This window comes from Mesoplodon densirostris, chromosome 10 (assembly GCF_025265405.1).
Source record: "Mesoplodon densirostris isolate mMesDen1 chromosome 10, mMesDen1 primary haplotype, whole genome shotgun sequence".
NCBI lineage: Eukaryota > Metazoa > Chordata > Mammalia > Artiodactyla > Ziphiidae > Mesoplodon > Mesoplodon densirostris.
The window spans coordinates 44,696,609-44,719,921 of NC_082670.1; the positions used below are offsets into that span (position 1 = coordinate 44,696,609).

Consider the following 23,313-nt stretch of genomic DNA (forward strand, 5'->3'; position numbering starts at 1 on the left):
GGCTCAGTACTTGCGGCGCACGGGCTTAGTTGCTCCATGGCATGTGGGATCCTCCCGGACCAGGGCTCGAAACTGTGTCCCCTGCATTGGCAGACGGATTCTTAACCTCTGAGGCACCAGAGAAGTCTTCTATTTTCTTCTTTTAAACAGTAAAAATTGTCATTTTATTAAGTTACTTTCATTTGTGTAAGATGATTGTCAAGCCCAAACTCACACATTGCTATGGAAGTTAAAGATAACATACAGAAAATGTAAAAATAATGTTCAGAAAGTGCATTTTATAATAAAGCATAGGAATAGTGAAAGACAAAACCAAATAAATAAATCTGAATCATCTGGACTCTGCACTCTCTTCCCTGCCTCCCTGTCCTGGTCTCCCTCATCCCATCTGTCACTAGGAGCTGCCAAGTCTGCCTTCACACTAGTTCTTGCACTGGGATTGGAATCAGAAAGCTTGGGTTCTTGTCCTGACAATTCCATGGCTGAGTGTCCCCATGTGCTGGGTTTGGGGACTGGGCCATAGATGGGGTCCAGTCCCTGTGTGTGGGGTAACATGTATCTACTTGTTTGAGTTCAACCTTCCTTCCAGTAAGAGTAAGGAGGCTGTTGGTTTTTTGATGAGTTGACAATAAGTGAGCACATTTTTCAAACAGAGACGTTAGTTTTTCTGGATAAATCTTGGTTTAAACTTGTCTTGCTATTTTCCCTCCTGGCAGAGTTCTGGTCCTACCTTTAGAAACAACAGTCCTCATCCTCAAGCTTAGATGCAAAGTTGGACATCTTCCAACTTCACCCCAGGTAAGGCAGCAGCAGAAACAGGGACCCTTAATGGTTGCTCTCTGCCTCAACTTGTACAAGGTACTGATCTGTATTAAAGTAGCTCAATTAAAAGGATTTCCCTCTTATCAAAAGGGGATAGGGAGGGTTGCCAGTTATCTTTGCCATCCTACTATTAATGTTGGTGAGACTAGCTGATTTTGGAGAAGTAGGTAGGTGGTTTCAAACACGTGATGTTTTAGGTGTTTTTTTTTGTTTGTTTTAGTTTGTTATTTTTGTGCATAAAGGTATTCGTTGCAAGAAGCGGAAGCGATGTCTGTCTACACCAAGCACAGGATAGCCATTCTTTTGGTACCTGGTCTGGGTAAGACCCCTTTTCTTCTGGGTTTCATTACCCTCTTCTTTTTTTTCTTTTTTTTGCGGTACGCGGGCCTCTCACTGTTGTGGCCTCCCCCGTTGTGGAGCACAGGCTCCGGACGCGCTGGCTCAGCGGCCATGGCTCACGGGCCTAGCCGCTCCGCGGCATGTGAGATCTTCCCGGACCGGGGCACGAACCCGTGTCCCCTGCATCGGCAGGCGGACTCTCAACCACTGCGCCACCAGGGAAGCCCACCCTCTCCTTTTAAAGACTGCTGCCAGTGCTGAAACTCATGTTGGTCCTGAGCTCAAATCATCGACTGGTATGGTAGTCCTAAGAATGGGAGAAACAGTCCTGGAAACATCATACCTGATGATTTGAAAAATCAGTATTAAGAATGAAGTGTAGGGGCTTCCCTGGTGGCACAGTGGTTAAGAATCCACCTGCCAATGCAGGGGACACGGGTTCAAGCCGTGGTCTGGGAAGATCCCACATGCCGCGGAGCAACTAATCCTGTGTGCCACAACTACTGAGCCTGTGCTCTAGAGCCCGTGAACCACAACTACTGAGCCTGCGTACCACAACTACTGAAGCCCGTGTGCCTAGAGCCTGTGCTCTGAACAAGAGAATCCACCACAATGAGAAGCCCGCACACCACAACAAAGAGTAGACCCCGCTCGCCACAACTAGAGAAAGCCCACATGCAGCAGCGAAGACCCAATGCAGCCAAAAGTAAATTAAAAAAAAAAAAAAAAAAAGATGTGTAGAGGGACTTCCCTGGTGGTCCAGTGGTAAGAAATGCGCCTTACAATGCAGGGGATGGGGGTTCAAGCCCTGGTCAGGGAACTAAGATCCCACGTGCCACGGGGCAACTAAGTCTGTGTGCCACAACTACTGAGCTCACTCACCTCAACGAGAGAGCCTGCGTGCGGCAAGCTACAGAGCCCATGCTCTCTGGAACCCGGACACCACAACTACAGAGCCCACATGCCTGGAGCCTGCCCGCCACAACCAGAGAAGAGAAAACCTACATGCCACCATTAGAGAGAAGCCCGCACACCGCAAGGAAGAGCCGGCGTGGCCACAACGAAAGATCCCACGTGCCTCAATGAAGATCCCGTGTGCCGCAACTAAGACCTGACGCAGCCAAAAAATAAATAAATAAAATAATAAAATAATAAATAAATCTTAAAAAAAAAAAGAATGAAGTGTAGAAAACTGCCAGCCAGAGTCTGATCTCCTACAGGTGGGTGCTATCAGGGAAGAGTTTACCTAAAAAGACTCCTGCGGATTATTTGTTTTACGAGTGTTGAAGCAGGCTGAGTTAAGACTGCATCCTGATGCAATTCTGGTTCTATTTTCCTTTACAATCTCCGTGGCAACCACTCAAGACAGACACTTCAGAAGACACTCCCAGTTACTGGCTGGGATAGAACCTTCTAGCACTACAATAGTACCTTCAGCCTCCACCCTCAGAGGGACACAAGATTCTTGCTTCCAAATTTGAAATGACTTCACTTCCAAATTTGAGACACCAAATATGAAACATTGCCTCACCTGGGCCTTTTTGATGACAATATAAAAATTTTTTAGGGAAAAAAAGCTTTAAATATGAATATCTGTTAAATAATTTAGTTAGTATTTAGTTCTTTTTTTAGCAGATTACATTTTTATATAGATAAAAGTAGAATTTATTTATATATATATATATATTCTTTCCAAGCCGTTTAACTCCTGAATTTTTAAGTATTCCATTTAAGTACATCCTTGAATCATTAGCAAACATTTTTGGTTTTTGAATGTTTTCTCAGAGTTTCATTGATTTCAAGGTAGCTGTTGAATTTTTTTTTTTTTTTTTTTTTTTTTTTTTTTGCGGTATGGGGGCCTCTCACTGCCGTGGCCTCTCCCGCCGCGGAGCACAGGCTCCGGACGCGCAGGCTCAGCGGCCACGGCCCACGGGCCCAGCCGCTCCGCGGCACGTGGGATCCTCCCAGACCGGGGCACGAACCCGCGTCCCCTGCACCGGCAGGCGGACTCCCAACCACTGCGCCACCAGGGAAGCCCCGCTGTTGAATTTTAAGCAGTAGGTTAAAAATTATGTGTCCATAAGAGATATGAAAATTGTTGCTTGGTTATTCATATATGGCTAAGAGATAAAGATATAAAATCTCTTAGCAAGGAAAGTATTATCTTTATCTCTCAAAGACACAGCTACTAAAACACATTTCTCTTCCTTAATATTTTGTAAATCCATTAAGGTTAATGGATGTTCTAAACAACCTTGAGCCTTTTGGAAGAGTGTTTTTAAACAACGTTGTTTATCTCCCACAAAATAAACACTCCAAAGGTCTAGTACGTCTATCCCTAAGCCAATACATTATGGAAATAACTCAGTCATAAAATTCTATTATCCCTCATTCAAATAAAATAATCTTTGGAGCAGAAAGGAATAACTGACTTTTAAAATTTTAAAAATTTTAAATTTAAATTGATTTTACATTTCTAAATTTGTTGAAAATTGTTTTAAATCACTGTGGGAAAGTTATCCTAAGTAGCATAAATCAAAAGCTTTACTGTTAATCTAATTTATGATTAGGCTAGATTTCTCAAACTTAAGTAATGTAAAGAAACCCTTAAGAGGAAGAAAATTTTTGAGGTTACCCAGAGTTGATGTTATACCATTTTGATGTCATTGTTCTTGTTATGATAGTTTTTATATGTGCATAGCTAAGATACCCCCAAAAAAACCTAAATACATTTACATGTTAGACACAAACAAAATTGTAAAGCTGATAGAATTCCAATGAACAATATTAATTTAATTTGCTGGATGAGGTTTTGTGAAAATTAAAGAGCATATGATAAGGTTAATGATAGAAAGAGTTTGTCACTTTTTTACGAGATGATTTTTATTTTGAGCACAGTGGATCATCATCTGAATCATTGTCATTACCATAGTTGGTTATTTATTTATTTTTAAAAAATGAGTTTGCTTTTAGTCACTACAATTGATTGGAGGAATGATCAAGTTAATTGTTCACCACAAAATGCAGGAGGGAAAAATTTAGAAGTACAACAAACTGAACATCCTTCATTGTAGATTGACTTTTCTTTTTCTTTCTTTCTTTTTTTTTTATTGAAGTATAGTTGATTTACAATGTTGTGTTACTTTCAGGTATACAGCAAAGTAATTCAGTTACACATGTAAGTACATATTTTTTCAGATTCTTTTCCCTTATAGGTTATTACAAAATATTGAGTAGAGTTCCCTGCGCTATGCAGTAGGTCCTTGTTGGTTATCTATTTTGTAATTATGTTAATCCCAAGCTCCTAATTTATCCCTCCCCCGACCCCTTTCCCCTTTGGTAAGCATAAGTTTGCTATGTCATTGTAGATTGACTTTTCTGTGGTTGATCTGTACATAGGCCAAATCAGAGCAATACTTCTACTTGCAATACTGATGGAGCACTGGCTGGAGGAGCAGGGTGTGTTCTTTGAAATCACTAAGTGTCTTTTGAATTATAAACCCTGTGAAAACCCAAGTGTCTCACCACAAATCACTATTCCAAATGCTGTGAAACCTTCCTTTGTTCAGTGAAATAAAGTATCATTTACCTTATTTGGCACCAATGAATCCTCTTCATGTTTAAGTTCACCTCTATTATGCTTTTAATAGTACTTGACTTTTCTACACTGGTTTGTTTTCACAATATCAAACTAAACCTTGACTTGTTGAATATCTTAAGAAACTAAAGGCTTTTTCATGAGAATGTCTTGCAATTGCAAATAATGACTGCAAGACAGAAGCTAGTTTTGTCTGTATAACTGTTGATAAAAATCTAAATTAAGAACAATGATAATGCAGGGTGATGACTGGTATTTTGACTTTAGAAACTGCTAATAATCTAAGAACAGCTGGACACGCTTACCAATACAGTCATCCCTCTGTATCCGTGGAGGGCTTGTTCCAGGACCCACAGTGGATACCAAAGTCTGAGCATGCTCAAGTTCCTTGTATAAAATGGTGTGATATTTGCATATAACCTGTGCACATCCTCCCATATACTTTAAATCATCTCTAGATTACTTATAATACCTAATACAATGGAAATGCTTTGTAAATAATTGCCAGCATGTGACAAATTCAAGTTTTGCATTTTGGAACTTTCTGGAAAACATTCCCCCCAAATATTTTCCATCCTCAGTTGGTTGAATCCAAGGATGCAGAACCATGGATATGGAGGGCTGACTGTACATGGCAAGTCAAACTGTGTCATTTCAGATGATCACACGGCACTAACGGGATTGATGTCACAAGCAATGGCTGGACTGAGGGCATATTTGGAAATAACACAGGCTTCCAGATGACTCAGAATATGCTTTAAAAAAAGTTCTTTAAAGCTTATTGTAAACCTATCTAACATGATTCAAAATGGAGTAACACCTGTCAAGGACCCCTATTAAGTCTCTTTCAGACACCCAAGAACTGGAAAACTACTGAAGACTGCAGGTCTATTCTCCAAAAAGCACATCCTATAGAGACACAGCCAGCCCCGAGTACTGCTGTGGACCAGAATAGACATAAACCCACCCCTTTTCCTGCACCTTGCTCTTTGAAGCCCAATAAAAGACTCAAACCCCCACCCTTCAAGTGCCAACGCCATTCTTTGTGTCTGGCCCCTTTCCTCCCTTGGAAAGTGAATAAAAACTTTCTTTTCTTCCCTTGCTAATATTTCTATGAATTCTTTCACAACCTGCGTCAGCTCACCTAACACCTATCATAAAAAATGTAAGGAGAAAATGGAAAGAAAAAAATGGAAATTATATTTGAATGAAAGGACTCCAGAAATTCAATTGGTTTGAGAAATCCTGGGTTAGATCATGTAAATGAAATTGCTGTGAAAACGATAATGTGTTCCACAAATGCCCATACTGTGATTGTTAGGAAACAAATATATTGGAAAAGTCTGGAGTTAATATAACATAAAAAATATCGGATTAAGTCTACATAGCAGACAGAAAATTCCCACGGTGAAGGTCATTAAACTGAGTTTCCAGGAAAACAGCTGCTCCTATCACTCCCCTGGAAAAAGGAAAAAATAACCTAATTCCTTCATAAATGTACTCTGGGAAACACTGACCTTGGTTCTGAGCATAGCCTGTGTGGCCTGAGTGTGTGTGGGGGTCGGGTGAGGAGGAAGTGGTGGTGAGTGTCCCTGAGGAAGAGGCTGAAGCCTTTGATTTGGGGCCGTTGTCTGGCACCTTGTGGGGTAGAGAGGCTGGAAAGAGAGCAGTAGGTGAGAAGACAATTCTGGGTCCCAAGTACACACCACACTGCTTCTGGGGCACTGACCCTGAAATATTAACCTCATAAGAAATAACCATGTTCCCTGTAGATGGATGAAGTTTTTACCCCATGGGCCCTTGGCTAACAGATTGTTCTGTTGCTCAAAGAGAAGAAAATGCAGATGAGGTGACCGCACGTGTGTCAGGTAGGCCCCTTCTCTTTCCTCACTGAGGATAACCCTGAGCATTTCTCCTCAAGTGTCTAGATTAGTCAGAGTAAAGGCAGATTTATTTTTATTTTTACATTTCCATTTTCTGAAATGTTAAAATCATTTTCTAGCTGAGGAGGCTAACTTTTGGACATGATTATCAGTGAGCCTGTCAAGCTGGAATTAAATCTTGGCATCACAGCAGGATCATATTTACAACTACTTCAGTTTCCAAAAACCAGCCAATGGAGAGAAAATATTTTGTTCAGGAATTTCAATGGGATAGCCAAAGTCTAGAGTGAAAACACATCTCCTGTGAACGATTACATCATAAGGCATATGAGAGCCCATCTGGAATCAGGAATAAATACAGAAGAGTTCAATTCAGTTCAGCAGACACTCTGGAATCTCTGCTGTGTGCTGGGAGCTGGTCAGCTTGGCCTCGAGGAGCTCATGGTCTAATCATCAGTCTCATATTAAAAATTCATATATTCAGAAGAGCTTGGGCCCAAAGAACAATGGATGTTGCCCAGACCTAGTTGAATTCATGTAAAATAACCAATTCACTTCAGAAGTTCACATTTAGCAGGTTGAATAGACAGTACATTGAAAATGACATCAGTTATAAAGCATAAGACAAAATTGTGTCTGAGGTGAGTTGCTTGATTATTTAGATTCTTTTCTTATCCCCCCTTCCTTCAACTACATTCCTTTTAATACCAAAAGATGATTCTAAGTAGATGAGTCTAGCACAGGGATTCCAATCAGCTTAAATTTAAATATGGGAAGAAAAATAATACTAAATTGTTAGGCTCCAAATTGGGTTGTGTGCTAACCTCAAATAAGTATTTCTTGTCTTTGGATGCTCTGAGCTGGCATGAATAATAAGTACTGTGATAAAAGAAATTCTGCCAAAAAATTAATCTGACACAGAGTAATCGAATGCCTACAGTTATGGTCCATAAGTAATTATCCATAACTGGTAAGTGGAGCTTATAAATACCAGTATTGAAAACACTTCCATGTGGCTAAACCGAGGTCACATCTTTTTTTTTTTTTTTTTTTGCGGTAGGTGGGCCTCTCACTGTTGTGGCCTCTCCCCCTGCGGAGCACAGGCTCCGGACGCGCAGGCTCAGCAGCCATGGCTCACGGGCCCAGCCGCTCCGCGGCATGTGGGATCTTCCCAGACCGGGGCACGAACCCGTGTCCCCTGCATCGGCAGGCGGACTCTCAACCACTGCGCCACCAGGGAAGCCCCCGAGGTCACATCTTTTTCTGTGCTCTTTATTAGTCTCCTGGTTGTATAAACAGCACCAAGAGTGAACAGCTTTACTGGATACTATGTTCATTGTGAGTTCATTTCATGCCCATGTCCTGCTAGCCGCCACACTTACCAGACAGATAAACTCGAAGCAGAGGTTTTGGATTAGACCCCATATAGTTCCCATCCCATCTCTCTTCCTTCCATCCCAGGCCCAGATTCAGGATTCTGTGCTCTGGTCCACATGATGCTACCCCAAGTGAGAGGGTCAGACTAGTAATCTACCTCTCCTGCCCCCTGCAGTTGTGTCCAGATGCTGAGAAGCTTCTGGCAGGACGAGCTGTTTGGGGGGCTCAGGCAATCCTCCTCCCAGGTCATTACAGGAAGGGGTGAATTACACTAGCAAGTGGGGGTGAGAATTTAGGTAAGGCTGGTGACTCTCAGTGAAAAGGACTCTGGATGTATGCACCTGAGCAGTTCAGAGACAGATAGGCAGGAGGAGGACCTGTGTTGCCAGGGTGAGCACCTGGTGCCAGGACCCTGGACAGAAGACAAGGGACATCAGGTGTGAATGGTTGTCTGCAGGAAGCCCACACCAGGCCTTCAATGGTTGCTGCTCTGAAACCTCAGTCCCTCCTGCCACGTCAGCCCTGTCTTGGGGCTAATAAGAGAGAAGGGAGAGAACATACCGGTTTGGAGGGATAGGAAGTGGGGATGAGGTGTGGGGTGGAGGGAGCAGGAAATAAGAGTGAAAACTACTGTGTTCCCAATGGGATCCCATGAGGAGGATGACTAACTGTGCTCTCCTGTTTCTTGGGCTGTCCCTTTTCCTTTTTAGATGTCCACTCTACATATATGTACTGCTTGAAGAAGAATATTAAAAGGAATGTTCGTGTGCCCAGTATTGAGCATAAGCCCCAGAACCATACCAGAACCTTTGAAGACCCATGTGCCCCCAACGGTGCATCCTCTTCCTCCCCGCAGAGTCAACTACTATCTTGAATTTGGTGTTAATTTCTCTCTTGCGTTTTTGACAATTTCCACCTGCAGTATGGATCCCTGAACAATATGTTATTTCACTTTTTTAAGCTTTCACATGAATGCTGATATGTATCCATCAGGTTCCAAGAAGAGACAGATAGCACACTCAAAATAGGCTGATTCAAAGATGATTTTTTGCAGAGACCATTTGTGAAGGTGTGGGGGTAGGGAACCATGAGGGTCGATAGTGCAATCAGGTAGGGCCTCACCAAAGTCAACATGTTATGGTGTGGAGACCTGAAAGGTGGAGGAAGGGAGTCCTTTCAAGGCGGTCACCTTGAGGGGCGCAGTGACAGGCGGAGGGACATAGGCAGCCTTGCGGGAAGGCAGCTAGGGGAACAGATACGTTGTCTCACTTCCTTCTCTCCTTCCTGCATCCTGTTGGGGCTCTTAATTGCCTTCAGAAGGTCTGGAAGCAGAAGGCACAAGAGGACGATTCACACGAACCAGGAGCAGAGAGCAGGAGGGAGGGTGAGGGGTGGCGTGGAAGATACCAGCACCTATGGATTCTCCTCTGACTTACTTTTTCAGTTAACATTATATTTTTGAGATTCATCAGTGTTGATGTGTTTAATTGTAGTTCATTCAGTTTTGCTGTTTTTTATATTCCACTGTGTGAACTGACTACAATTTATTTGCCATTTTCTTGATGATGGGTACTTACCAGTGTTTATCCTGATGTTGCTATGAACATTCTCATCAGTGTTTTTTGATGTCTATGTACAAAAATCTCTTCAGAGAGAGATTACAGTATACTGTAAGTATACTTACAGTAGAATTACAATACTGGGACAAAGGGTCAAATTTGCCAGAAGATGTCAAATTGTTTTCAAAGTAGTTTCATCAATTAACACTTCTACTGGCAGTATATGAGTTCTTTGTCAACACAATATTTTCAGACTTAAAAAATATTTGTTCATCTGGTGGGCTTACAATATTTATCTCATTGTGGTTTTAATTTGCATTTCCTCAATTACTAATGTGGTTGAACATGTTTTCACACTTTTATTGGTCATTTATGTTTCCTCTGTTGTGAAACATCTGTTTAGGTTTTTTTTCCCCCTCTTTTCTACTGTGTTTTTACTTTTCTCTTATTGATTATAGTTGGATACTAACTCTTATGTTAATTATTTCTTACAACTTTCTTTTCCCAACTTGCAAATGCTTTTAAAAATGTATGTTTATATATTTTTAAAGTTAAGTTCTTAATTTTAGTGTAGTTAATATTATCAGTCTTTCTTTTGTGCTTGTGCTTTTTATAAAGAAATTGTGTTAAGATATACATAACACAAAATTCACTGTTTTAAAGTGTACAATGCAGTGGCATCATTATGCAACCATCACCACCATCCATCTCCCTAACTGCTGGTGCTTTTTCTTAATGACTTGTTTAAGAAATTCTTTGCTGGGAATTCCCTGGCCGTCCAGTGGTTAGGACTCACTGCTGAGGGCCTAGGTTCAATCCTTGGTTGGGGGGCTAAGATCCTCCCAAAAGCCAAGCGGCTCGGCCAAAAAAAAAGAAAAAAAAAAAAAAGAAATTCTTTGCTACATCAAGGCTATCTATATACTTGTTCTAAAGTCTTAGTTTTGCCATTCACAGTTAAGTCATTAAATCATCTGGAATTGATTTTTGTGTACAGAGGGAGGTAGGAAGTATAATTTCCCCCCATAGCCAACTGTTCCAGCACCATTTAGAACTGTCACATCTTTTCTCCATTGATCTGTACAGTGGACCTGTCAGATGCCAGGTTTCTTCATAGGTGTTGGCCCATTTCTGGGTTCTCTGTTCTGTTCCAGTGGTTGATTTGTCTATCCCGATACCAATATCACATTGTCTTAAATACTATGGAGTTATGACAAGCCTTCCATTTGCCTGAAATGCTATTCTCTTAAAGATACGCATGACTAAATCCCTAATTTTCTTCTGGTCTCTCCTTCCTGCTCACATTCTTAGCTATCATTTCCTGGCTACCCTTTCTAAAATTTCAATGCCTCCTCCAAAAACTTAATATCCTCTTCCTCTGTTTTATTTTCCAGCTTAGCATTTCTTATTTAACATAGCAATGTGTATAATTCTCTTGTTTATTATTTCTCTTTCCCACTAGAATATAAGGTTTATGAGGGCAGGGATTTTGGCTGTTTCATCACTCTTGTATTCCCAGCAAAGAAAACATTGCCTGGCACTTAGCAGGTGCTCTGTTAGTATTTCTGAAACAAATCGTGCACTGTTGATATATGGAAGGGTAACCTGCCCTCTGTGTACTTTCTTTTAAGAAATGTTTTTTCTTTAGTTCTCTTGCTTCTTGATGCTAGGCTAATAAAAGCAATCTGAAACAAAGGGAGAAAGAAAGAGGTTTTAGGTTTCTTCCCAGAGCTGGGCAGTGAAATGGAAAGGGTGGAGGGACCAGGATGGAAAGGGCTGGATTGATACAATGCTTAACCCTGGCAACCAAAATACATATAAATTACAGACCCTGACCTCACAACCTATGTCTGGCTAAGTGTGCATTAACTTTTATGGGTCAGCTGTCCTGCTGGGAATGCCTCCTGTTCCTCTGCTTTCCATGGCAAGTGGAGCTGAAAGGACCCAGAGTTTATAGCATCCTCACTGGGTAAAGAAACTTACCAGGCCTTTGGTTTTTAGGGCAACACACCCTGCACAGGGAAAGAATGAACATTCGCTTTGATTCACCAAGCACGACAACTAAAATCTCAGCTGTTAAGTGTGACATACGACAGGACAGAACTCCTGGAGATGGAGTCGTAAGGGTGAAAGCTCTGTGGGACAGCCTGTCAGCAGCTGGGTAATGCCCAGGGCAGGCAATGAATTGAACAGTGATGATTCATGGAAATTCCATCAGACAAAGTACTCTGTGCTTTATTGCAGGCTAGACTAGGGAGCCAAGTCATTCTGGAAGGAATGTGTACAAAGTTTTCAGATGAGGACTTGAAGTTTTACAGGTTGGAATCCCATTTGATTCAAACCATCTGTTGAATATCCAGCTGAACACATCACTTTTTTCATACATCTCTCATATTTACATCATCTCAGGATAATAAATATTTGTTGAGGGCCCATGGAGGGTTATAAAGATGAATGACACAGACACCAGGGTTACAAAGATGAACGACACAGTAGTCCCTGATTTTGGGATGGTTATGGTCTAGTGGAAGTAAAAGTTATATGTTTATTTGTGTTTTCTTCTCCCTGATTGTGAGGTTGGGGTCTGTAATTTATATTCACCACAGTTGCCAGAGCTGAGCATTGGGTCAATCCATTTGGTTGGTGAAATAAATACAGGAAGAGCTCACAGTGATTTACCAAGTATGGCTAACTGAAATGTATCATTATTGTGCATTATTGGTCCTGTGATACGTAGATTCGTATTGCAATTGCCAAAAACACTGTCCACAGTGAGATAGTGACAAAAACCGTGGCATGGGAAAACAATAAAGATGCTAAAACAGTTGGAACAGACACAGGCTATTTTGTACTCTGAAGCTTAAAGCGTCTTTAACACTGTGAAAAGGCAGCTCTACGTGACATGTTTAGTAAGCTGTTGGTAATGTGAAACGTGAACATATTTTTCCAGCTCTCTCTGAAATGTCATAAAATGACATTAATTACCTCATCTTTTAATTTGGAAGATACTCTGGTAGGCATTTTAGGAACCACAAAGACAAAAAAAGGGGCCTGTCCCAAAAGAGCTGAAAATTTGGTAGTGCTACACAGTCAGCCACACATGTGTTCACAAACCTTTTGAAAGAGTGAACAAAGTTGGTGTGTAGGTGCATTTTTCTGAGGAGTGCATTCATTAAATCATTCAGTGGTTCCTGTTCCCCAAAGATGAAGACCTTCTATAGTAGAGGGGTAGAGCTGGAGAAGGAATTATACAACTCGGAAGTGCTGGGGGTTTAAACCATGCGGCATAAGCAAAGGTTCAGCAGGACAGAAGGTAGTATTTGACAACGGAAGTGCTGAAGGACAGGGAGGATTCCAACAGGAGGGAAGGTTAGGGCTCTTGAAGCGGGGAGAGCACCACAAAGAGACACGGGTAGGGAATGCAAGGCCTTCTTTGGGGAAGAGCTGGTAGTTCAGCTTATAAGCTGGGGGCAGCCATAGGCAAGAAAGTCATCAAATCCTGGGGCCATGCTGTGGGAAGTTTTCAAATGTTTCTTGAATTAAAATTAATATAGAACTTTATATAAAATTAAAATGGAACTTTAAAAATACCATCAAATGTTCCATTGTCAGTGTCTTAGTTCCCACTTATGTAAGCAATTTTCTGTTTGCAATAGACTAATTTTTTAAATTGCCTAAAGAAGTATTTAATATCATCTATTGTAGAAAAAGGGGCATTGACACAAGTTAAAAGAGGGCCAGTTTAAGACCAGGCCAAAGATGAAGCCAAGAAAAGTGAAATAAAAACAACACTAGCACAGAGGGGCAGTCTTGCACGTAAAATTCTGATTGCAACGGATAACACATGCCTGGATTGCAAGACGAGGATAGGAGTTGCAGAGGGCAGCCTATTGGTAGTAGTCAGAAATGCTGGAGAAAATTGTAATGCTATGCTCTTGCAAAATTGGGATTATCTGGCATATGTGGTTTTATGTATTCTGCTCTGTTGACTTCATAGCATCCTGAACATTTTCCCAGGTCAATATTGTTCAAAAACATATATATTTTAAAAGTCTGTGTAATGTCTCATGATATGAACATACCATCATTTATTTATTTTCCTGGGTTTTCATCCTTATAATGGTGCAATGACGTTCCTTGGACACAAATTTTTGTGTCTATTTCTGGACAGATTCATGTAAGTGAAATACTTTGGTAAAACTGTATGAATTCTTTTAGGGCTCATAATACATATAACTACAGTATACTCCACAACTGTAGCACGGCAGTCAGTTCCTATATGAGCCCATCGTATTGTGCTTTGCCTGATACTGAGTATTTTCATTGTAAAATCTTTGCCAGTTTTGTAGGGGAAATTTTCTTTGCTGCCAATGATAGACATTTTTTCACACTTTATCATTAGTTGCTTTGTCTATGAATTATCTATTGCTATTCTTTTCCCATTTGTATCTTATGATTTTTCCCCAATTTACATAATTCTTTACATCTTGATGGTATTAGCCTTTTTGATATTATTTTAATTTATTTTTTAATTTTAATTAATTAATTTATTTTTTTTGTGGTATGCGGGCCTCTCACTGCTGTGGCCTCTCCTGCTGCGGAGCACAGGCTCCGGACATGCAGGCTCAGCGGCCATGGCTCACGGGCCCAGCCACTCCACGGCATGTGGGATCCTCCCGGACTGGGGCACGAACCTGTGTCCCCTGCATCGGCAGTCGGACTCTCAACTACTGCGCCACCAGGGAAGCCTTAATTTTAATTTTTAAAATATTTATTTATTTATTTATTTGGCTGCATTGGGTCTTAGTTGCGGCAGGTGGGATCTTTCGTTGTGGTGTGCAGGCTCTTTGTTGAGGCGGGCAGGCTTCTCTCTAATTGTGATGCGGGCTCAATAGTTGCAGCGTGGGCTCTAGAGCCCACCCGGCTTAGTTACCCTGCGGCATGTGGGATCTTAATTCCCCTACCAGGGATCGAACCTGCGTCCACCGCATTAGAAGGCTCATTCTTAACCACTAGACCACCAGAGAAGTCCCTGATGTTATTTTTATAGTGAACTTTTCCCCTATTGCTATGACTGCAAAAATTCTTGTGATTTTTTTTAGATGCACAATTTTACATTTGTATAGTCAAGTCTTTAGGTATTTTTCTTTGTAAGTTGTTATATTTAAATTCCTTCCCTATCCAGAGATCAGCTAAACATTCATATAAATGTTCTTATGGTCTGTGCTCCAGGTTTCTTCAGGCAGTTCTTACGCTTCAGGTGTCTTTTTCAGGCCAGGTGATGTTAGTTGTGTGTTGAATAAGGAATTAAGGGGAGGTGCTGATAGTGGAATTGGTACAGTGTGGTGGTTAGCACTGTGGTGCTTGGCATGTCTCCCAGACTTTGAACCTGGCTCTGCCATTTACTGTGCGATATTTGAAGTCACTTAACTTCTCTGTTGCACGGTTTCCTTATCTGTAAAGCGGGTTAATAATAGAACCTACCTTAAATGGTTATGGAAATAAAATGAACTTATATGTAAGTCACTTAAAACGCGTCCTGGTACAAGGTCAGTGCCAGCCACAGTTTGGTCCATGCTGGGTAAGTGCTCTGAAGATTTACGTTATTTCAGTGCAGTTTACGTCTCTAAAACCTTGAGCATTTCAGAGGGTTCTTCACCTCCGATCTTTACTAGAGCCTCCCGCGGCCCCTTTTGTAAGCGAGACACGCCTCCTGGAGGCCGCAGGCGAAATTTATTTCCAGCTCTGAAAACCTTGCGTCCTGCAGTGGGGAGCCGGTGTAGCTCCGGGTCCGCAGCCCTAGGGCACATTCTCCCCAGCGCTCTGCACGTGCTCGCCGCTATGCCCCTCTGGGCCTGCTCTACTTTAGACGCCGAGCGATTTCTGGGTGCACGTGTGCATGATGCATACGTTCTAGTTCACTGCAGATCTTCTGTGGCCGCCCTGCACCAGGTGTGTGTAGGGGGTGCACTGGACGTAAATCTTTCCCCAGGGGAGGGCCTGCAGTCTAGGAAAAAGCCCGTCTAGGCTTTGTATGTAGATGGCCTAGGCATTGTACGTAGATGACCCAGAGTCTGCCTCCGCATTTGTAAGACGCGGGCCGTGCAGCCCCGAAGGCCGGGGCCCTCAGAGATTACCCAGAGTCCCTAGCGGGGAGCCAGTGCCGGGCCCGCTCTCCGCCCACCGCCCCAGACAGCGCGGCTCCATGCACAGGAACTGCAGCTTACAAAGTGGACACAAATCCCACGATCCCCAGAGCGCCCCACTGAGCAAGCGCGGGGCCGCGCAGGTGGGCGGGACCTCTGGGGCGGGTTTGGTGGTCCAGCCACTTCCGCTTCCGGTCTTGTATGAACTCTCCCGCCACCCGGGAAAGCGCTTGCTGGGGTTTGTGTGTTTTCACGTCTCGTGTGGCTGGAGGTAAGAGAAGCCCCCGCGAGTTTGGGACGGACAGTAATCCTGGTGTTGAGGCTTGCGAGTCCAGAGAAGGAGGAGAGCGCTTTGGGGCTACGGGCGCAGAGGGTGGGTATCGAGTATTGGTGGCGTGTCCGGGCAGAGCCGCCGGTGCCGGTGCTGACAGACCGCCCTGCGTGGGGGGCGGGGAGGGCGGGAGCGGGGTGTCACTAGGCATCTGTGGACGCTCCTGAGAGGAGCTCCGACAGACGGGACCCGAAAGACAGTTGTCTGTTTCCCGGGGATGTAAGGGAGGAAGCGAGTAATGGACCCTGCGCATGGAGTCTCTTATCTAGCCGGAATCTCCCGCGCTCTCCTCCGAATTCAGGATTGCTGCCCGTGTGAAATCTTATCTTGACTCTTGGGACGGCAGAGACCTAAGGGCGGAGGCACACAGACCTCTAGTGAGCAGGCAGCATCACCTGCCGTTGATGTTGCAGGAGGCTAGGACCACTGCCTGCGTCTCCTCCAGCGTACACCTCTCCCCACCCCCTGCACAATTGTTACAGGTGTATTGTCGAAAGTCTGGAAGATACAGAAGCCATCACTCAGGGACACTACTGTTAATACTTCGTACGTGCTCTTCAACCTCAATTTTTTTTCCCTTTACATGTGGAGTTATTTTTTTGCATTTTTAAAACTCCATTTTCCATCATTTCAACTACTTTATGTGCCTCCTTCCAAGGTAACAAGATGCTGTTTCTTGGAGGAAATCGGAGGAAACTGAGGTTGGCAGATGACCAGAGGAATGCTTGCTACCCACATAGCCTTCAGTTTTACTTGCAGCCGCCTTCTGGAAACATATCTTTGATAGAATTTGAAAACTTGGCTATCGATAGAGTTAAATGTGAGTGATTTGAATTAGAATTTATATATTCTTGAGAACCTCACGTATACTTTGTGGGAATGAATTAGAGTAATTTATTTCCTTCATTCAACAAATATTTACTGAGGGTTTTCTGTTGAGATTTTGCTATTCATTCATTTATTCCTTGTACAGTGCCTGCTTATTGAGTTCCACTTTATTCTAGGTGGTAGGGATTTTGAGCTGAATAATGTAATTCTCATTTTCGTTGAAGCTGTATTCTAGTACATGGAGACAGATGTCCAAAATAATAATTGTAGTTTAGTATTTTAAGTGCTCTAGTAGAGGTAACTAATAGGGCTACTGAAACATAGAGATGGGAGTGATTGTCCTAGTCTGATTAAGTAAAACTTCTTAAGAGAAGTTGAAATGTGATCCGGACCTTGAAGGATGAGTAGCAATTTCTCAACAGAGAAGAAGTGAAGGGTTTTTGCAAGCTGGGATAATGACCTGTACAAAGGCTTGGAGGCATGAGAGAGAGTGTCATATTGGAGGGAACAGTGACAAGTTCAGGGTAGATGGAGAAGTATGGGTAAGCAAGGGCATTCTGTGCCAAGCTAATGGTGTAATATTGGGGTGTAAGAAGGATGTAGCAGTTTTACTGGGGACCTACTTCTGTGTGTTGGTGGAAGAAAGAAATAAGTTAGTTGTAAACTGAAACAAATAACAGCACTGTCTGTAGAGTTTATGTTCCACGATATCCTGGTGGGAAGATCAGAAGTAGAGGTGAGATACTGTTAATCATTCTTAGAGGAGCAGGGTGAGAACTGCTAATACAAAGTATCTGTATTACCTGTTGAATGAAGGTGAAGGCAAGGGAGAACGGGTTCTGGGAAGCTTAGCAGTGTCATATGCCTTATTGAGATTAAGGTGATGATTGAAAAGCGTCCCTTGGGTTTGGCACTTAGGAGGTGAGATGGTAAGGCAGTGACAGGAAGGGAGAGATTGAAGGGATACTGGGAGGTGTAATTGACAGGGTTTGGCGACTCTTAGGTATGAGGAGTGGTGGAACAGGTGGGGGTGGCTGAAGTTCCAGTGTGGATGATCTGGTGGATAGAAATTCGGATGGAGGTGGGGTGGCAGGAAGAGGAGTGGGATTGAGGGGCAGAGAATGAGTGGTTCGGGACACCATAATACGGAGGTACCTGGGGGACATGAGTTTATGTTCAGGATTCACTTTAGAAGTTCTTCGTTCTTGAATTAAAAAATGTCTCTTTTCATACCGATGACAGAAGAATTCATCTCAGGAAGGGTTGACAGAGGCTTCAGGAACCTTTGGACAGTGTGTAGCATCTAGTCACGGTGGCTTGTTTGCTTCTTCACTGCTGTGTCTTCTCCTTCTCTGTTTCATCAGGAAGGGAAGGGCTGTCTTCTGATGAGTCTGTGCTGAGTCAGTGAAGCAGACTGCCTCACAGACGGCTCCACATGAGGGCTGTACATGCAAACACACTTCTGCATCCCTCAGCAGTGGTGCTCAGTCCATCAGTGATCTCCCCCCATCCCTCTCTCCCTTCTGGTTGAGAATCCCTGGTGTGAGATTATGCTGTGGGATGTGGGTATTTTCTGCACATGGTGGAGATTATCCTCTGATAAACATATATAACTTATATAATGTACTTGCAGAAAATAAAGCTTAAATATTGTCATCTTTTATAAACAAGTAACTATGGAATTGGTAGCCATAGATTTTATTTGGATTTAGTTTTTTAAAATTATCTTGCATTTACATGTTTTATTCATTTCTTCTGTTTTAAAAAATTTTTTAAATTTTTCTAGTGCTAAAAGCAGTCGAGAATCTTGGCGTGAGCTACGTGAAAGGAAGTGAGCAGTACCAGAGTAAACTAGAGGCTGAGCTTCGGAAGCTTAAGTTTTCCTACAGAGTAAGTAAAAGAGGGAAAAAGATGTTTCTTTGGTTTGTGTATATTCATGTACTGGGTATCAGTTGTGGGAAAGGTCTTGTATTAGGCATAGGGCTTTAAAAAAGACTCTTCTGAAGGAACCTACAGTCCACTACGGGTGATTGACATGCAGTCAGACTACAGTGCCACAGGGTTTCTTGACCTCGGGACTGTGGACATTTGGGGTCTGATGATTCCTCGGTGCATTTAGGGGGCTCGTTGGCATCTCTGGCTTCCACCCAGTCCATGTCTCCAGACATTGCCATATGTGCTTTGTGCATTACAGGGTGACGAACTCCAAGAGCACAGAGAATTAGCTCAGGTTGGGGAGGTTTGGGAGGGCTTCCCAGACGAGATGGTGCTGGAACCGAATCTTGATGGATGTGATACAGTTTTTATTTTGGGAAGATGACTGCCAACAGCAGATGGACAGGGTCATCTTTGGTGGGGAAAACTAGTTAGGAACTTGGAGATGACAAGAGTTAATTGAACGGAGGGAAGAGGACTGATTGGAGAAATAGTGAGAGGGTAGAATAGGAAGATCTTAGTGACTGCAGAGAGAAGGGAGAGAAGAGTTCTGAATGACACCCGGGTTTCTGGTGAGACGGCTGGCTGGTGATAATATACAGGAGGGGAGGCAAGTCTTTTTAGAGGGAAGACGCTGAGTTTAGATCTCAACATGACTTTGAGGTGCTGTGGAGCTGTCTGAGGCCAGCAGGGTGTGCACACGGATCTGGACTTGGGGACCTCTGGGGTGGGGGTGCACATTCAGGAGGAAGGTTGGCATCATCAGGAGTAGGTGAGGCAGCCAGGGAAACATTTGAGTGGAATGGGGGGAGTCTGGGAGGGCAATTGAGGAGGAGCTGCCTTGGGGTGGAGATGAGCCACCCTGGCAGCCAGGGAAGCTGGGGTCTCAGTACTGATGATCATGATACGCAGGTAATGATACAACAGCACACATTCATATTGTTCTTAACCATGTCCCAGAGTCTGTACTAAGTGCATCACGAATATTAACTCATGTAATCCAGACAGTGGTCTTAGGAGGGTGGGTTCTGTCATCATCCCTCTTTATAGACAAGGAAACTGATATTGATAGGCTAGTACCTTGCCCAAGCTCATAAGATGGAAAACGGTGCAGCCAAGATCTGAATCTAGACCTCTTGTCTTCATGGTGGAACGATTTCAGACACTTAGAACCAATAAGATTAGTTGTATAGAATCATCGGATTTATCAACGGGGTAGAACCTTGTAGGTAGAGGCAGAAGCTGGAACAGTGGCGGTGTTTGGAGGAGAGGTGAGAGGGTGATGTGGAATACATCCTCTTCTAACGTGTAGCTGAAAAGACAGGGGAAAAAGAGAAGATACACACACACAACAGCGGTGACTTGAACACGTTTATAAGCTGAGCAGAAAGATCTAGAAGAGAAAGAAGAGGAGGGAGCTTGAAGATACTTTGAGAGAGCATTTGATAAGTCAGGGTCCTTAGGAGGCAAGAGCAGGTGGGCCATGGGGTTTCAGTGTAGGGATTAGCTTTATGTAGGAGGAAGGAGAGAGATTTGTCCATAGAGAGGGAAGGGAAGGCAGTACAGCATGTGGCAACAGGAGCTTGGGGCTGAAGGAGTCGGCCTGGGGACCTTTATCTTCTGTAAAGTAAGTGAGGTCATGTGATGAGAGAGAAGAAGGTGGTGTGGCAGGGAGCACTGGCCACCTAGTGAAGATGGAAACAGCTTTCTTAAGACGTGAGAAAAGAGATGGTTACAGGCCAGATCCCAGCTCTGCTGCTTACAAGCTTTGTGGCCTGGACAAAATTATATAACTTCTTTCTGCCTCAGTTTCCTCATCTTTAAAATGGGGATATAGTGATGCCCACCTCATAGGGGTTTTCAAAGGATTATATGGGCTAATGGATTAAAAATGCTATAACAGTGCCTGGTACCTTGGAAATGCTCAGGATGTGTTTGCTCTGACTGTTGAGCTTGAATAAAGATGCCTTGGTATTGGTAAAGGTCCAGTCGAGGTTAGAGGCTGTGAATTTTTAATGTTCCAAATTCCTATAGTTGTATATATCTTTCCCAGAGGTTCTCAGCATTTTGGGAACAGGACTGCAGAGTGTATCTTTGGATTTATTTAGAATCTAGGTTTTGCCAAACGGTTGAAGTGAAAGCAGTTGAGGGTTGATGTGAGAAGTAGTAGAAGAGGTGAGTGCCTGGGTGTAGGCTGGATGAGAAGGAAAGTTAAGAAGAGGAAGAAAATAGTGGGGTCCAAACCCAGGAGGTATTGTTGTTCAGTTCTGTTTCATCTGATTGCTAACCTAAGTAAAATGGTACTCACCCTGGGGAGCATATTATGAAATCTGTGTTATTGAAACTCGTACTTTACCATTGGCTTATGCTGACTCAGTATTTCTTTACACCTTTTACTGTTCCGATGCATTTATTTTCTTCATGTGCCATTGTTTTTAAGGAAAACTTGGAAGATGAATATGAACCCCGAAGAAGAGATCACATTTCTCACTTTATTTTACGCCTTGCTTACTGCCAGTCGTAAGTATACCTTTGTCCTCCATGGTCAAGTCTGACATCTTGGGTTGTAAACTGGTCCAGGAGGGCTGACAGGTATTGTACTGATTGTAGGAAATCCAAGAATAATGTCAGAAACCAGTGGCTCGTGGGCGGAACACTGTTGCAGAGAATTGTTTGAAACAAGTTGTTTACTAAAAAATTAAAAAAAATTTTTTTTTTTTTTTTTCAGATTTTGCCTGTTAAAACACTTTTTACTTTGTGGGAGAGACTCTTCATTTAGGATTTAAAATTAGAGGGAATTTCATTAGGAAAGACTTTTGATATTTTTTTCCCCAGAAAAAAAGTGGTAGTATTTATAAGAAATAATGAATCAAACACATTCTGCACAGGTTTTTAGATGTTGACGTTTATGGGCTGGTGCACGTTAGATTAAGATCTTTCCTTTGGTAGTTGGTCTTGTAGGTCAACAGCGCCACCCAGAGGGAGAAGGAGTTAGTTGCTTTAAAAAAATTTTTTTTTCCTGTATTAATTTTGGCTAAATTACATACTCATTATTATGTTTCTTTTCTGTTTCTTTTTGGTAATATCAAATGGGAATCTTGAATTGGTGACTATCCCAAGATAATAACTGAGAAATTATTCACCAGCTTTAGTCCCAGAGTTTTTCTTTTGTAAGAAAGCACATGCAGTTTATGCAATTTATGCAGTAAATGAATTGCTGACAATATGAAAGTCATTTGGGGAAAGAAAATTAAATCATATTTTACATGAAGTAGCATAATTATTTTACAACAACAATAATGCCCATCTGTCTTATAAATTAGTGTATGTTGACTTAAAAAATTGAGATATCCTAGTGTGTATTAAATTTTGTGAAATTATAAACTATAAAGCTGTAAGCAAAGTTTACTTTGCATAGTTTATCTGATCATAATCCATTCAGAGATGAAGTTACCTTTAAAAACTTTTGATTTTTATTTGGCATTGACCGAAGGGATACCCTATTTTCTGATGTAGATGGCTCTTTTGTAGTTACATTAAAAGAAGTGCACTGTTTTATGTTATTTGATAATAATGCAGCTAGGCTTGAAGTATTCTGTATTTAATTCTTTTAATTTTATGTTCATAACACCTTTCTCCCCCATATTCTACTCATCCCAGGGAGATTGTGGCATGTGATATGTATTCACACTCTTATCATAATAGAGGACTTGATGCTTTTAACTTTAGTCTTTTGGCATCTTGCTCATGTTTGAATATTGCTTCATATAAATTTCTTGGATTTAATAATCAGTGGACTTTTAAAATAGTCAGTGGACTTTTCACTTATAATTTTCTTATCTCCATTTTAGTGAAGAGCTTAGGCGCTGGTTCATTCAACAAGAAATGGATCTCCTTCGATTTCGATTCAGTATTTTACCCAAGGACAAAATTCAGAGTTTCTTAAAGGATAGCCATTTGCAGTTTGAGGCTGTAAGTATATTTTTAAAGTCATTCCCGATTGTTATCACCGTTCATCCCTCCCTTAAGTGTTGGTGTTAATGTGTGGGGTTTGTTCTCTTTACATTTTCTTCCTAAGTACCCACCTGAAACAATAACTGTTGGCTTTGCACAACAGTGAACCTCTCCCTTCCATAACTAGAAGAAAAGAGGCTCCTTAGTACCAGAGCTGCACATTTATTCAGTTGCTGTATTAAATATGTGATTTATGAAAGCACAGAAAGGTTTAATTTATAAAGGTTTATCTTTAACCAGAATCTTCCAGGCCAAAAATTTAAAGCTAATAATGTTCTGAAGAAAACAGAGAAGTGGTAGTAGTTATTTCCAACAATGAGGTTTGGGGGATAATACTTTATTTTAGAAGTCAGTTGTTGATAAAATATCTGAATAGTTTTAAGGTATAATTTTGTAGACAAATCTGAATGAGTTACATATAGTAATTAAACAAAATAGAAGAAATGTTGGGCGCATATTTAGCAGGGATAATTATTGTGGGTGG

The 23,313-nt window shown here is 42.1% G+C and overlaps 1 protein-coding gene across 3 annotated transcripts in view; it reads left to right on the forward strand.

Annotated features, from left to right (window-relative positions):
• Positions 1–15,895: 15,895 nt before the first annotated feature.
• PRIM2 (DNA primase subunit 2) overlaps positions 15,896–23,313 on the forward strand; it is a 298,019-nt gene continuing 290,601 nt past the window's right edge. The window contains exons 1-5 of one of the 3 annotated variants that reach the window (XM_060109539.1): positions 15,896–15,992; positions 16,711–16,872; positions 18,667–18,770; positions 21,256–21,335; positions 22,667–22,787. In XM_060109539.1, coding sequence (XP_059965522.1) covers positions 15,923–15,992; positions 16,711–16,872; positions 18,667–18,770; positions 21,256–21,335; positions 22,667–22,787 — 537 coding nt within the window. In that variant the 5' untranslated portion in view covers positions 15,896–15,922. Of the gene's footprint in view, positions 15,993–16,280; positions 16,599–16,710; positions 16,873–18,666; positions 18,771–21,255; positions 21,336–22,666; positions 22,788–23,313 lie in introns of those variants that run through there. The other 2 variants (XM_060109538.1, XM_060109540.1) reach the window with 2 other exon arrangements.